This window comes from Suillus discolor, assembly GCF_016758755.1.
Source record: "Suillus discolor strain FC423 chromosome Unknown F5147scaffold_3, whole genome shotgun sequence".
Taxonomy (NCBI): Eukaryota; Fungi; Basidiomycota; class Agaricomycetes; order Boletales; family Suillaceae; genus Suillus; species Suillus discolor.
This window is the reverse complement of record NW_024541250.1, coordinates 1,269,314-1,284,232: the sequence shown is the minus strand read 5'-3', so window position 1 is coordinate 1,284,232 and position 14,919 is coordinate 1,269,314. Positions and strand designations below refer to the sequence as shown.

At 48.7% G+C, this 14,919-nt stretch overlaps 9 protein-coding genes across 9 annotated transcripts; 3 read left to right on the top strand and 6 right to left on the bottom strand.

The window, feature by feature from the left end:
• Positions 1–371: 371 nt before the first annotated feature.
• F5147DRAFT_565537 (uncharacterized protein) lies at positions 372–4,352 on the bottom strand (the record flags this gene model as incomplete). Its single annotated transcript, XM_041430758.1, is given in 12 exon segments — positions 372–635; positions 702–992; positions 1,044–1,448; positions 1,500–1,625; positions 1,681–2,019; positions 2,071–2,343; positions 2,393–2,748; positions 2,804–3,006; positions 3,057–3,502; positions 3,517–3,884; positions 3,940–4,232; positions 4,282–4,352. 12 exon segments carry the CDS (start codon positions 4,350–4,352, stop codon positions 372–374), a joined length of 3,435 nt encoding a protein of 1,144 aa, XP_041299243.1.
• A 132-nt stretch (positions 4,353–4,484) lies between these two features.
• F5147DRAFT_551991 (uncharacterized protein) lies at positions 4,485–4,847 on the bottom strand (the record flags this gene model as incomplete). Its single annotated transcript, XM_041430420.1, has 1 exon — positions 4,485–4,847. A coding segment is annotated over one exon (363 nt), but the record flags the coding sequence as incomplete, so codon positions are not given.
• Positions 4,848–4,971: 124 nt separating this feature from the next.
• On the top strand, positions 4,972–6,000 carry F5147DRAFT_668368 (Isochorismatase-like protein). Its single transcript, XM_041435349.1, has 6 exons — positions 4,972–5,083; positions 5,147–5,211; positions 5,265–5,307; positions 5,360–5,517; positions 5,568–5,745; positions 5,794–6,000. Exons 1-6 carry the CDS (start codon positions 5,014–5,016, stop codon positions 5,901–5,903), a joined length of 624 nt encoding a protein of 207 aa, XP_041299241.1. The 5' UTR covers positions 4,972–5,013; the 3' UTR covers positions 5,904–6,000.
• Positions 6,001–7,695: 1,695 nt separating this feature from the next.
• Positions 7,696–8,410, bottom strand: F5147DRAFT_668365 (uncharacterized protein). Its single transcript, XM_041435348.1, has one exon. The coding sequence runs from the start codon at positions 8,330–8,332 to the stop codon at positions 8,069–8,071; it is 264 nt and encodes an 87-aa protein (XP_041299240.1). The 5' UTR covers positions 8,333–8,410; the 3' UTR covers positions 7,696–8,068.
• Positions 8,411–9,415: 1,005 nt separating this feature from the next.
• Positions 9,416–10,528, top strand: F5147DRAFT_198522 (uncharacterized protein). Its single transcript, XM_041428538.1, has 2 exons — positions 9,416–10,213; positions 10,267–10,528. The coding sequence occupies exons 1-2, from the start codon at positions 9,588–9,590 to the stop codon at positions 10,433–10,435; spliced, it is 795 nt and encodes a 264-aa protein (XP_041299239.1). The 5' UTR covers positions 9,416–9,587; the 3' UTR covers positions 10,436–10,528.
• Positions 10,529–11,191: 663 nt separating this feature from the next.
• On the bottom strand, positions 11,192–12,741 carry F5147DRAFT_626665 (Manganese/iron superoxide dismutase). The gene is made up of 3 exons (XM_041432699.1): positions 12,346–12,741; positions 12,173–12,297; positions 11,192–12,120 (listed from the first exon to the last, which is right to left on the bottom strand). Exons 1-3 carry the CDS (start codon positions 12,581–12,583, stop codon positions 11,434–11,436), a joined length of 1,050 nt encoding a protein of 349 aa, XP_041299238.1. The 5' UTR covers positions 12,584–12,741; the 3' UTR covers positions 11,192–11,433.
• On the top strand, positions 12,742–13,330 carry F5147DRAFT_626662 (DAD/Ost2). Its single transcript, XM_041432698.1, has 3 exons — positions 12,742–13,000; positions 13,049–13,147; positions 13,198–13,330. The coding sequence occupies exons 1-3, from the start codon at positions 12,789–12,791 to the stop codon at positions 13,262–13,264; spliced, it is 378 nt and encodes a 125-aa protein (XP_041299237.1). The 5' UTR covers positions 12,742–12,788; the 3' UTR covers positions 13,265–13,330.
• F5147DRAFT_668354 (DUF1748-domain-containing protein) lies at positions 13,331–14,011 on the bottom strand. Its single transcript, XM_041435347.1, has 5 exons — positions 13,799–14,011; positions 13,711–13,748; positions 13,624–13,650; positions 13,534–13,571; positions 13,331–13,469 (listed from the first exon to the last, which is right to left on the bottom strand). Exons 1-5 carry the CDS (start codon positions 13,882–13,884, stop codon positions 13,440–13,442), a joined length of 219 nt encoding a protein of 72 aa, XP_041299236.1. The 5' UTR covers positions 13,885–14,011; the 3' UTR covers positions 13,331–13,439.
• On the bottom strand, positions 14,012–14,770 carry F5147DRAFT_668349 (uncharacterized protein). The gene is made up of 3 exons (XM_041435346.1): positions 14,623–14,770; positions 14,240–14,569; positions 14,012–14,187 (listed from the first exon to the last, which is right to left on the bottom strand). The coding sequence occupies exons 1-2, from the start codon at positions 14,759–14,761 to the stop codon at positions 14,400–14,402; spliced, it is 309 nt and encodes a 102-aa protein (XP_041299235.1). The 5' UTR covers positions 14,762–14,770; the 3' UTR covers positions 14,012–14,187; positions 14,240–14,399.
• Between the last annotated feature and the right edge of the window lie 149 nt (positions 14,771–14,919).

Sequence of the window (14,919 nt, the reverse complement as noted above, 5' to 3'; positions counted from 1 at the left end):
CTTCATTAATTTCTTACTGGAACCGAAGTCACCGAACCACACAACCAACCAGCTCACAACTGCGGTCTTTTGTTCTTGCATGCCTACCCTGCAAGCAGATGGTTACCTTGATGATACGACACGCACAACGCAAATATTAAGTAGAATCCATATTTCGAAATTAATTTGAGTGAGCGCACTATAACATGCCATGCATCATGAGAGGTGAATAATCTCTATTAAGTATTCTACTAAGTAAGCTTCTATGTGACATATAAGATAAGAAAAATAATTGTGATAGATATGCAAATGCGAGGTGTACGTATTGCGGCGTGATGAAAGATGCAGGATCGAAAACAAGAACAGCTAAATGTATCCATGGACGCACAGACTTACGAGAAAAAGTATTGCGACTGCTTGATCGTTTCCACATCGAAGTCCCCTTTCTTCGGTAAAGGCGGAAGTATAGCGCTCAAATCAACGAATTTATCCACCAGAATCGAATCAACGTCGTCCTCGCCCGCACAGTCATCATCACCTTCCTCGTGGTCCATAACTGCCGACACATCATTTTGGGCGCATTCGATCATGACCACATTTTTCATGGGTCGACCACGTTTTCCTGTTTTGGGCTTTGGAGTCTCAGTCTGCGTGGGCTTCGGAGCCTCAGTCTCCGTTTTCTTTGAAATCTGGGCAATGGATCCGGCTTCTTCGTCTGAAACATCCATGATGTTGTCAAACCCGCCTAAACGGAGCGCATTTGCCTGTTCAGACGAAGCTACAATGCGCACGCCTGCAGCTTGGAGGTTCTTCAAGAGCTTCCGCTGCGAAGCGATGTCAGGGGGAATCTTGTGGGATGCATATCGAGTCCGGAACTCTGTGGCCAATTTCTCAAGTACATCAGAAGAATGCAACGCAATGAACGTGTCTCGGATGATTTCAGACATCTTGTCGATGCTGCTAGCGTGTGTCCAATAGGAATCATGCACAGACGCAAACGTTAGGCCCTGGGTCTATAAACATGCTCATCAATCATAAAAAAGTCCAAAGCCAACGGAACCTACGCGACACTCAAGAGCGGTCAACATCATATGAGTAGCATCGAGACTATGAATGAAGTTGGGCGGGAACGCAGACGCCTGCTTGACAGCGTTCACCTCAGCAGGTGCATTAGGGTCAGAGATGAACACGCTCTGAATGGACGTCATGACCTGCTTGCGCTTCGTCTTACGGTAGGGTTGTATAATGGGCAGGCCAAGGGGCGTCGTCCACACGACGGACGACATCTGTTCTTTCCTGATGCGGTTCTTGGGGAGCGAAGAACCGTTCTTCTTGCGTCCTTTGGGAGCTTGCAATGCGTCTGGGACGCGCTCGGCTGGGATAGACTTGGAGATCAGACGGGCACAGAGGTTCAGCCAGGTTTGAATGGCTTTAGCTCCCGAGAACAGATCACCGATGCAAACGAGCACCTTTAAATAGACAAGTAAGTCTAAGGCTGTCGAATGGGAGAGAATACACACCCTCTTAGCGAGGTATGCACTAGCACCCCAACACTCTTCCTCTGGAATATCCTTCCTATCCTTAAGCTGCCTCTCAATCTGCTCGCGAGCGCCGATATAAGTCACCCCATACACAGTAGTCATCACCTTTTGTCCACATCAGTTCATAACTCCCAAATCAACCAACCAAACAATCACTCACAGTTTGCTTGACCACTTTTCTCGAAACCCGACCAGAAAGCATAGCCGCGTACTTGTCGCCATTTTTCAAATCTTCCTCGAGCACCTTCTCCACCATGTTCGCAACGTACGTGTACACGTCTGACGGTCGGTCGGTCACGCTCAGATTGACTTGCGCAGCACCTTTAACATCACCACCAAGAGCGGCGTAATGCTGTAGCCCGTTGCACGTCCCGTCCTGATGCACCGGCAGGGACGACATGTATGCGTGTGGATCGCCTGATTCGAGCGCTGCGTGCAGTTCCATGCATGTTGCGAGACATTGCCACGGATCATCAGCTTTCGTCCACCACCTGTTACCCTGTTCGGCACATCAGCACCAAGGTACCATGATAAGAAGGTGGAGACGCACGTCGAGAGGCTTTTCAGCGCTATCATACACATCCTCAAGATGATCCATCACGAACTTGACGCGCTCGTCAAAGTTCCCCTTGTCGAACCCATACAAGTTTGCAAGGTGAATTTTGAGCCACCGCAAGCCTTGTTCGCCGAGGGGCTGCGCTTCACCGAACATAAGCAGCCCACGACTGAGGTCATCACCAATGTGGTTGAAATGTGGAGGAATAGGGTACGCGCGTCCCCGGAAATCGAGGTTGTGAGGAAGGTACATCGTATCACCCAGAAACTTGTATTTTATCAGATTGCTAGCGCGAAAGAATAGGATGAAAACTTACAGCGCGTGCAATCTCGATCTTATAGTTGACGCTACACCGGTCAGAATGATTGTTCGCTTTGTCCTGCATGAACGCCTTGAGACGCGCCCCGTACACGCTCTTGGCTTTGATATCCGTATTCATGTTCAGGGGCTTTTCTGGCTCTGGCTGGTCGTATGCTGCTGGGGGGATCTTGCACAGCCGTTCACCAGAATTCCAGACTTTGAGTACGATGTCGAAAATGTTCCGGTTGATCTTCCAAGGTGTGCTACCGAGAACGTCGAGTCCTGCGTACACGAGCTCCACATTACCGAGTGAGGTTGCATGTTCCAGGTAGGTTTGCTGTTCTTGGCAGTCTTTGAAACGCATAGCGGCAGCTAGTGAATTAACAATGTTAGCGAGCCGTTGATAAAGGCTGGCGGGTATACTCACATCGATTGTAGAGATATCCACCCCGGTCGTGGTTGAGCCAAGGCTTGGGCTTGACGAGCATGGGCAGATGACGCGGGTGAAGCGTCTCGCGCAAGCCGTCTTTTGCGATACGTTCCGAAACCACAGGATTTAACCGAATGACACCGAGTTTCTGCCCGCGCACATATTCATACGCATGATAGAACGCTGGTTGATTCTCTTTACTGCGGAGAGTTTTCAACTGATGCAACATACAAGAGACAAGCAAACTTACATCTCCTCGTTGGTGCGCTTATCAACAGCAGTCCGCTCAATCGTCGCGGAATCCATCAGACAATCTACGAGGATACTCCCAACGCGCACCCTAAGTACCTGCGTCCACTCTGATGTCCACTCCTCACTGTCCTCCATGTACTTTGCAGCCGTCATCCGGCGCGCATGCAAGTCCTTGTACCCGAGGCCCGTGAAATAACCAGTGAACTCGCCTGGGCGTGCATGGGAAGGGATGGCGATATGGTTGCGCTTGCACATCTCAGCTTTGTACTCATTCTCGACAGCGCGCCCGACGGTGAGGAGCGCCCGGGCAGTTTTCATCCCATCTGAGACACCGCCGCTGCCTTGGAGGCGCATGATCTCAAGGATAGTGATAAGGGAAAGTTTCTCGGGCTTAACAAGGGAGAGGAAGGGGCCCATTCGTTGAACTTGATTGCTTGTAGCTAGCTGGCGGTTAATACAAATGTCTGACAAGCGCGTATATGCTTACATATTTTTGCCTCCGCAACGATGATCTCTTTTATTTCTGCCTCGAGACGCGTTTTGAGCTTTTGATGCCAGTCCCACATCCACTTTTGTAAATCTGCATGATGAAGTTCGCGATTGCCTAAACCTAGCTCGTCAAAAAGTTTGGCTTCGTGACGGAGGCGCTCTACTGCAACGTCGTAAACTGATTCTTCTAGCAGTTTCTGTCGGGAAGCGAGGTCTTCTGGGAGGACGCGTCGTGCAAGGGTAACCTGAGCCAAGTGTTTGCGGAGGTTATCGAGGTTGAAAGGAACTTCTTCCTCAGACTGCGCAGGTATTACATTCCCGTTTTCATCCAAGGTTTCTTCGGAGGGTGTCTAAGGAGATGTGAGCGAGATGAAAACGAAATCATGCAATACGTACAGCGAGTCGTAGGACAGGCTTGACCTCCGGGACGCCCTCCAATGGGTCTGGGACATGACTCCCAAGGAATTCTGCCTGACCAAGTTCAGCCAATATACGAGGATGATTGAGATCTACTGCAGATTTGGAGAGGAGTTTTATGATCTCTGAGGCTTCTTCTGACGATGCCAAAACGCGATCGGCGACGACAGCAGTAGGTGAAATGTCTCGCTCTATGAGGTTGCTAAGGAGGGTTGTCGGGTTGGGCAGGTCGGAGAGATGGACGGGCGTGTCAGACTCAGGATTAAATCTAGAAAAAGTGATTAGAGTAATAAGGTAAGGAGATTAATGAAGCGTACCGTCTCCACGCTAACAGCATGATAGCATATGTAGACGCGGTCGGGTGGACTCTATCTGTACCCTTTTCCATGAGGTCGTAAAGGTGACACGCATCCTCGACCCACAAAGTTCTATCCTCGGGCTCCTTGACAAATGCCATGTGGATATAGGCCTCCAAAAAAGAATTGTATATGCGAGACTCGAGCAAGGGTTCATGAGACTTTGTGGTTCTAAGCTGCTCGAAGATCTGCTTTGCACGGGGAACGTCATACAGGTTATGCAAACATGCATCCATGACAGCGAGCTGGTCCTGAGTTGGAGAATCAGTGAAGTAGAAGCTGTTCAAAGCTGAAGCACGGTCATCTGGAAGGGGGGTTGGCAGGATTGTGTACGGGGTTCTGCGCTTCAGAAAGCCATTCATAGCTACAAGGTGGTTTGCTGGTACTTCCCTCTGAGCCAACAGGGAAGGATAATCCGGATGGGGGAGAGGGACTTGGGCGAATGCGGTGACAGGCGCATTTGCTGTCTTTGTGGGAGTTGAATAAAGACGAGCAGGACGAGAAAGACGTTGCCTAGAGTACGACAACTGACGAGCAAACATTTTTATGAAGAGGGACACCAAAGCAAATTGATGAAGAGGACCGGGTTCGGCAAATCCCGCTCACATGAGCTTAAGTATGTCACGGTTGCGATAAAGTATATGAACAGTCCATTTGTTCACTAACGCACAGCTTTCACCTATCTGTATCACTATGCCCACGGTTGCAAAGCTTGTACCAGAGGAGACTGTATTCTTCCTCTGCGACGTGCAAACACGGTTCAGTACGCTTGCTTCTGGATCCACTGTGAACAGCACAAATTGACTGTCGTGTCATTCCGAATCAGAGAATGCCATCTTCGGCTTTGACGAGCTTGTATTGGCGATCAGTAAGATTCTCAAGATAGCAAAGGTAAGATCAACTCCCTATCACGCCTTTACTGCTAGTACATGGATATATACAAGGTGTTGGATATCCCCGTGGTCGTCACGGAACAGAACCCCAAAGGTGGGCCCATCCTCGTCCTTCCTCTTCGAAATGAAACCATCCAAAAGGAAAGCCCTTGGGAATACCATCCCCGATATCGATTTACCTTCCCTGGGGCCCCTTCTCCTTGCTACCATCGAGAAAGGGCTCTTTTCCATGGCGACGCCGGAAGTGAAGGCCCTACTCCATGAACGCCCACAGATAAAATCTGTGGTGCTTTTTGGCATCGAGGTTAGTTTACTGTACGACAATTGGTTCATTAGTGAAATCGGTCCATCCAGTCACATGTCTGCGTGTTGCAATCTGCTCTGGATTTTATCGAGGCAGGATATAATGTCCACGTGATAGCAGATGGTGTCTCTAGCTGTAATAAAGAAGAGATCCCCTTTGCCCTGGCGCGGATTCGACAGAGTGGTGGATACATCACTACAAGCGAGAGTGCAGCCTTTCAACTGCAACGTGCGCTTTTCATTTTAGATTACGGGGAAGCCTGCTCATTTATTCCAGGAGATGCTGGTGCTCCCGGGTTCAAATCGTTCTCAAACATCGTCAAGGAAGAGAAGGATAACACGGTAAGAACGTTGCAGAAGCTGTTACAATACCGTGCTGTATTGTAGACTATAATTTCCCTGCAGTTGTTTGCCATGATTGTGTATCAAATCTCCCCACTTGAGAGAGGAGAACTTTACCCAGTCGACGACCAAGACAAGAGTGGGAATCGCACCGACTGCATCAAGACCATCAAGACATCCATTCGTGATGGTCATATAAGTACTTGCACATATTTACTTTCCAATTCCTTTTAGGTCATTGACGCCGGCGATGCGCACGCCAGACTTCTTCGGTAACAAAATGTTTTCGACTCGCTCGAACTCATCTACATATTGCAAGGATGGAGCGCTTGATCCTGCACAAGCAGTTTGCGTGCACGCCATGCCCATGTACGCGCTCAATCGAGCCCCTCTAATGCTCCACTTTGGCTAAAGTGTGCACTCCACTCGAGCATTGTTGACGCATTCTCGAACAACCTAGAACCCAAAGGCGAGCAGGACAAGAACAGACTATTACAATAATACATGCATCCGAGTATTCGACGATACACATCCTGTTTTCTAAAATTGCATCTGGTCGAGCAGCAACTGTACTGTCCATGACCTGCTCAATTCGTGTGTTAATATTCGCCATCCACTCGAGGCACACGCGGTTCTACAGCCGGTATGCACGTAATGCAGACTTCGGCAATATTAATGAATATTGATGATACTCATTGCAAGCGAATGACGAAGCACAAATCAAGGCTTGAAATCGCTCCTCACGTCTCTTCAAGTTAGTCAATTTCAAGTCACGAATTCAAAGGCGCTTCCATTGCCTATGAAGCAGGGAAAATTGTCCAGACTCCAGGAACAACTTGCTACATTGACCAAGTCAGCAACGAACTAGATATTGTACCATCAGTACAGCACTAATGCTAAAGCAGAAATACGATTCACCGTCCAGGTGTGCTCATAGACAGGTTGCCAGCCATCGGTAAGCAGTCTTAGCTGCAGACCTTTTGACCACCACGCTATTGACAGCAAGGGGTGGTGAGCAACGGGGTTGAATCCTGGATGCAAAACAAACTACTCATACTCACCACCACCGCAGCACGGTTATGACTGCAGCAATCAAGTACTGTTCGTGTCGCAGGTCTTTAAAAAGGGCTTGCACTGTGCAGCGACAGACATACATGCCGCTAAGGCAGTAACGACTACGAGGAAGGAGAAATGCATGATTTATGCGAAGTGATACAATCTTGTAAAAGGGACTCTGAGCTACTGAGGCAGACGAAGCTTGCTTTAATACACTGAAAATATCATTGCGCGAAAAACTTGGAAGTTCTGCTTTGGAAGATTGGTTGCGCCTGGATGGCAGAACTTCATAACGGATAGTTTAGGATGAATTTATTGGAATCCCAGAATTAGAACCTGTCTTGAATGTATATATCTCCAATCGATTCATCGTCGACCACGTTATCTCAAAAGAATGAAAGCCCGAGTATCCAGTCTAGATCGCTAATAATCTCGTTTGATAACATGAATAGTTCCGGCAAAACCTGCTCCAGCTGGTTGTCGTCGTTCGAAGTCCTCCCCTCCTGGCTGCGTTTCTCCATCGTCTTTCATCTCGAACGACATTCGCGACAAGCTCTAAGTAATGCAGTGCAAGTGTTGACGGTCCCCGGACAACCGCCACATTGACAAAGGCCAGAATCCACCTCTGCACATTGAGGCCCCGATTTGGTCCACTCACATCTTCACTGACACCCGGAACGGTATACCATATGAAATTGGACTGCGAGCTGGACACGAACGTCCACACCAGTACGGTGAGCGGGGACGGGTCGAGGTTGTAGAATTTACTGTTCTTGTCTCAGATGTACATCGCGAGCGCGGCCGATCCAGCATATACCACGATGACCCCAAAAGACAAAATATAACTTTCCGGATGCTAGGGTGAGCACACCATGCTGAGGGCTGTATATTCATGACAGCTACTGCAGACTCCGTGAGTGGCTACGTGACGGTACTTGCAGTGATGCAACAGCAGTTGATCATACCCGTAGACACCACGCCAACAAGAGCATATCTGTCCAGCTTCGTCTGATGCTCGAGGTCTCGTGCGGTGCGACTAGGTGGGTTGGGCTATGCCTGAAGCGTCGACTCTAGGAGGGACACAAGTGACAAGTGTGGAAGCCGCTATCCACGTGCAAAAATTTCCGCGGTTAGCGAATTGACCGGCAACAAACCTAACCTAAGTGCCGCAGCTCAAACAATATGGCCGTCAAAGGCTGCGAGATGGCCAAACGCCACTTATCCAAATGTCCGGTTGTATGCTTCGTAAGCCAGTGAGCGCCAACGCCCAGCCATGCGAACGATTCAGAGTCTACTTTCTGGGACAGGTCGAAAGAAGCGCCACCAATGCTGAAGGAATGTCCGAAGGTAGTGCCCCAACCACGAGTGACCAGAATGCCATTGATCCGTGGGAGTGTGCGGCAAGCACCATTGATCATATCTGCGCGTGAGAATCTCGCCAGAAGAATAAAGGGTCAGAGGCTAGTGCAAGGATAGCTCGCGCAAGGTTGTGCAGTGCGCCGAGTGGGCAGATAATACCTTGTAATGTTAGGGATACAGACTGTTTCACCAGCTCATGCTGTATGCAGGTCCAGGCGTGCATAGGCTTGACTAAGTAAATCAGTCCCGATGGGTGAGGTGACGGGTAGGAGTGAAGTCGGAGAGGGAGTTGACTGAGATTTCACAAAAACGCATCATGCTAAAGGTGCAGCAGGCCATTTCCCGGACACAAGTGTCGAAGGGTTCATTGAGGCAGAAAGTGCTTTTCAGTAGAGTGAGCATGACGAGGGTGATTGAATGGACTTGCAACGGGTGGTGTATATGTTCTCCATGATGTGTTCGTGGTCATCCATGGGACGATGGCAAGGGCCAGCTCTGTGCCAAGCTCAGACAGCGGCCAGGTATTTCCTAACAACGGAGACTGAGACAGGCTCAAAGGGCTGTAACATGGCTCATGTATGGGGTAATCAGGTGCTGAGTCTGTGGCTGCCCACAGGGCAAATGTGTGGAGCACAGCAAAGGAGGCAGGCGAAGGTTCTTGGTGACACAGAAGATGTCACAAGAGGTGGAACTTGCGTAGGCCCGATCCATAGGACACAGTATCGTGAAGAGGCACCGGAGAGGCACGGGCAGCAGTGCTAGCGAGGTACAGTCATCTAGCGTCCCGACAGGCCACTGGGTTATTCGTGCGAGGCGTGCCATCATCACAATGGGATTAAAAGCCCACGGAGGTGTTCTGGTAGTAAACACGATACCCAAGTGGTCACAGAGGAAAGTCATGTAGAAATGGGGTCACATCGCCACGGGATAGACTGGTACCTGAGTGCGCCCGTCTGGGAAGAAATTGTGTAGTTAGTTAATATGTATGGTGGTCTCTAGTCCTTGATGCATGCATGATGGGTTAGTACTCCGCTTAAGTTAGGCAAAATGGATTCCCACGATGCACTGGCATAACGCTGCTGCAGGTGATGCACCAGCACGCATAGCATGTTGTGCTGCGTATTTACAATCTATTTCAATTTGCCTGATGCGTGACTTGTAATCCGCCGTTGTCGTTTTTACCTCTACAGCTTCCGTCGAGGATCGCGCACCCATTATCTACTAAATCTCAAGATAAATTGGCATGGGCTGTGTTGTACACAGCTACCTTGTCCCGATTCCTTCTTCGCCCCCATACGTCTTACAGTCCCTCTGATGCATATGCCCTCTTTTTCGGTCAAGGCTTTGATCCAATTTTTTTTCAAAGATTTGGATCTGCCCAAAGGATTCGCAGTTCCGAGTCGGTCGAGGTACCTCGCAAAGGACAGACATACACAACGCAGTTCAACAACCACCCACTATCACGACGGCGATTACTCTATCGCTACAGACATCCTCAACGAGTGTCTCGTTCCTTCACCCACTCCCCATTCGAATTCATCGCCAGTGCACCCTGGTTCTGTGACGAGGGATCCAGGTCTCGAAGTCTCCATCAATATTTCCTCTACCAGATCCTCCCGTCTCTATTCCTTTGCCCGCACAGCTTCTGATATGGCTCAGACATTTTTACCTCTCGTCCAGGGTATGACAGTTGCAATTCCAGCTGCCGGTCCTCCGATGCAAGCTGCTATTAGTGGATTATTGTCAATCCTTCAAGCCATACATGTGAGAGCTTATTTATTCACAGGATGTATCTTGATTCAAAGGCTGTCACAGAGTAGTCAGAATAAGGCGGACCTAGATCACCTGAGGACACGACTTTATCAACTAAGCTCACATCTGTGCAACGTCCCGACCGCCCAGGATCGCTTTGAACAATGTCGGAGGGATTCGATGATTAGGTATATGCCTTCTTGATGTGTTATTGAAGTCACCCTGTATTGAATGTACTTAGGATTCTGCAAGAGACCTCTGCCCAGCTGACAAGGTCGCAAAAACATCGTCTCGAATATGCATCCGTCACACAAGCTATCGCCAGATGCTCCATTGAAAATCGACCATTATTCAGTTTTGTTCTACTTCCTCAACATCGTTTACATGCATTTACGATTCTGCTTTATTAGTGGTCATCTTAAATGCAAAGTCAACACGATATCCGTGAAAAAGTGTTGTCAATTCTGCGGAAACTGCAGGATCCCATGGGACCCACTGCAATGAAGTTAACTGTAGCTGTCACACTTCGTAACCCGAACACTAGAGGTGCTCTGGCCGCATTCCCCTCTCAGAATGTGCGTGTTATCGTCTTTTGGGTCACTTGCCCAACGCTGATGGTGGTCTGGTCGCATTCCGTTTTCAGTTGGTGCATCCTCTCGTCTAATGCATCACTTACCCGACGCTGATGGTGCTCTGGCGACGTCCCGCTCTCAGCGAGTGCGTGTTCTCGTCTTATCTGTTGCTTCCCTGACGCTGATGATGCTCTCTCCGCGTCCCACTCTCAGGCCGCGCGTGTGTAGCAGAATATGGGTACAACCGCATTAAGGAGATCGAGGAAGACAGTATCGCTTACTAATATGAAGAAGAATGAACGGAAGGTCAGAAAGTTTCTCAAGTGAACCCGGAGTGTTCAAACTCAAGGCTACTCTGAAATACGCGTCAAACACTTTGCTGCACCTCATGTACTATTATCTTGTCCGAACCACTCGATTTTCCATCCCGAGAGAGAGGTAGATTCAGGTATCTATAAAGTATATTTAGTTGAAATTTTGAAGTTGTATGTACTCCCAAACATTTCAAATCAGAAATTGCATCTCAGGAGAGCCGCGCATACGCCTTGCTTGAATGACGAGTCACACCAGATTGATGTATGCACGTACTGGTAGAATATTCAAAGTATATCGTATTGGTGCATGAATTTGGATACTTCATTTCAAGATAGTCTATTCAAGGCTTCCCCAAGATGCGACGACCTGCCAACTTGAGTTTATGAATCATGATCAGATCAATAGCATTCCGCTACGCGGAAAAGTTTAAAACGAACGGTATAAGTATGGATGTTATAGATCTAAGTAGACTGAGCAGTGAATTATGCCAAAACACCGTAAATTTCTGCAGCTCCATCCATCTACTTTCGGAATGGCTGAGGGTCAACTTTCGCACTGGTGAATGTCAGGTACCGTTCGTTAACCGTTTCCCAGTTAAGCACGCTCCAGAACTCCCTCATATATTTCTCCTTGCCCCACACTCCATGGTCGAGAAGCCAGCAATGCTCGTGAATGCTGACACAAAACAGAGGGTAAATCTTTTCGCCCAAATTACGTAGGCTCCTCGCGGAGGAATCAATCCCCCGATCTGCGGGCTCATCATCGTAGAAAGAACGCGCGCCATCTGGGTGGCCACGCGGTGATGAGTGCAGTGTTCGTACGGGGGCAGAAGGATGCAGTGGCGCAGGGCCCTGAGACATGCCTGACGTGGGTGATGTCGGTGTGCTGCCTAGCCCCGTGTTCAAGTGCGTTAGTTGTGGGCCGTCGCGGAACCTGCCCTCGTGAAGCACCTCATGACGACCCGCAGGGTTTTCCGTGCACGCACGCGAGCGAACAAGAAGCGTGCCAGCAGCGAAGGTGGGCTGAATGGCAAGGTTGCCTACAGCGTCCGTAATAAGCCAGATGTATCCTGACCCCGACATTCCTCTGGCGGCGGAAGAAAAGTTGTTGATGAAATGCGGCAAGCTACCGAATTGGGTGCGGATGGATGGGGCTATGAGAAGATTGTGAATCTTATCTTCGTAGTTTTCATCTTTTTTTGGAGGTCGCTGTCAAGTAAATTAGTATGGTGAAATAACTAGATGGGGGAGTTGGACACACAAGGCAGTTGAGAAAGAACGAATTGTTGAGGGCGTGACTTGCATAGGAGAAGCCAAGGGCGTCTTTTCCAGAGCTAGCAGTGTCGATCACGAGTTGTGTGACGCTCTTTCGCTGGTCAGCAGCATCTGTACATGCGTAAGTTATAAGCAAATTGCTCACAAAACCACACTTACCAGGAAACATCTCGTTCAACCGGTCGAGCAAACCTTGCTGATACTCCTCAGAAACCATTTTAAGCGTCCTTGGCGACATAAAGTTTGCAAGGCCCTCATCGACCTTGTAGTCGAGTTCTATCCGAGAGTGTAGGTGTCTCCGTGCACCCCAAAGTTGCCTTGGATATTTCGTGCTCTTCCATGCAGACAATGCACCGGTAAGAGAGGACGATGCTCGACACAGACCAGCACTGCTCATGACAAAGAATGGCGACTACAAATTAAGTAGAGGGTAGTTCGGCCTTGGACGAGACGTGCAAGTTAGTGAAAGACTTATTTTTTGAACGTGACGGGCGGGTCGGGGTCTTTTCAAGTTGCCGGCCTTCTTGGTTTGGACGAGACTGTTTCCTCCACGTCGTCGTCACTTTCAAGTAAAGCAGTTTGTTAGCCGTCACTCGTTCAACATGGCTGGCCCAAAGTCATCCTCAAAACCCTCACCTGCGTCGTCAGAAACCTATGTGGCAGTTTCAACGTTGTGGAAATCATATCTTGATCAGACCCCCGACCGCCTCAAGTTCATCGACGCTTTCTTGGCGTTCACTGTGCTTAGCGGGGTGCTACAGTTCGTGTATTGCGTACTTGTCACGAACTTTCCTTTCAATGCATTCCTTGCCGGGTGAGTTTACTGGTTAGCATGTCAGGCATGTATTGAATGCCTTCACAGGTTTGCAAGTTCAGTAGGCCAGTTCGTTCTGACCGCATCCCTCCGCGCACAAGTCAACCCCGAAAACAGATCTGAATTCAAGGAAGTCTCGCCTGAAAGGTATGCGTATCCTTTCTTATGTCTGTCATAGATCCTCATTCTCGGCACAGGGCATTTGCAGACTTTGCCCTTGGCTCCATTGTGCTGCACTTCTTCGTATTTAACTTCCTCGGATGAACGTGTATAATATTAAGTGGAACTGGTCGCGCAAGCACACAATTTTACTGCAACCTGCTCATTAAGCTTAAGGCTGTAAGCAAATTATGTGTCATCGGAATAAAATATTACAAAGCTGTGAGTGCGGTCCGTTGTCACGAATTGGCAGAAGGAACACAAATGGGAATTGGGAAACTCAATGCCTCCTCTCGAAAGAACTGGAGCGCTGTTATACGTGGTTGTCAGTGACGTGCAGTGTGAGATATGACGATAGATTGTCCACCACGTACTCCGAATACAACGACTGCAAAGTCGAATACGTATTCACCTAAAACACATGAGTAAATGAAATAGTTGATGGGGTGGGACAGTTTACAGACCGACTTCAAGATACGACCGCAACAGTTCTAGTCGAGAACTACGCGTGAACAAGTGTTCTCAATTCAGGTCACGGAATTTGGACTCACGGCGAATGTCCTTGTTTGGAACTTGAGATAGTGCAGGTCTGTAGTGGAATGAGGGTCAGCATCATGACCAGCAGCATGGTAGACGTACGTGAGGCCTGTTGAGCGTCTTATGCCAGCGAGGAATGCACTGATAATGAATGCATCTAAGCCGAGGTGAAACAGCCACCCAAACATCTTTGTAGGTTTACGAATACAGCAAAGCAGACCGTCGCTGAGGATAACTTCTGGAGTCGGGGACAGGACAGACTTGTCACAGTCTGAGTGAAGCTTAAGTACAGATTCCCACGGAGGCTAGCTGATAAGATCCAAGTCTGACTCGGAGTCAATCAAGACCCTAGTTCAACGTTAACGTTCAACAGCCAACAGCCATGTAAGAGCCTGGCGCCTCAAACTTGAGGCCTGAGGTGCTAAACTCTCAAGCTTCAAGTTTCATATCAAGTAAGTACGTAGATTACGATGCAGAAAAACACGTTTCAGGTGAGGTATCATTTGCACGGGTGAAGGAGCCTACTAAACAGTATCATTCTAGTTCCATATCAGAAAAAAGGTCAAATGCGATGATCAACGGTAGCTTGCTGTCTCGAGCTATTACTCCATGTACTATGCACCTGTTTACTGTCCGGTATTATGACCAGTTTGTGGTATTCACCTGCAACTTGGATATCTGGCAGCACCATAACTTAATGTCTTCATTGCAAAGAGCTGGCCCTGTAAGTGGGCTGATGTCTTCCTGATGCGCGTTGATCAATTCTACATATCACTAATAACTCGCGCGTTTGAGCCAGTGCCAACAGCCATACTGCACCAATGTGCCCAGAAGCACGACTCACTAAACATATAAAATAGATCTGCCATGCAGGTGAATCATGTTATCAAGTCCAGGAAAACTACTGTTACTCACACAAAGTCCAGTAGGGCAGGCCGCGCATTGCGAGTCAAAAAAGCAAAACCTGGGACAATCTTTGGCGCCAGCCGCGTCAGCGGGCATGGCAGAGATCGATGATGCTACTGCAGCAACGACGGCGAGGACAATTGCAGAGAAGAAACGCATTAATGATTTGTGATAATAATTCCCAGGGAGAGTGTAGGAAGATGGCTGGCTTTTATGTGCTGAATATTGTTCTTTGAAATTCTTGCTAGTGCGTGGTTATGCCTTCAAACAGATGTGCATATCTGCAATGCCAGCAGATTGCCAGCCAAGGTCATAGT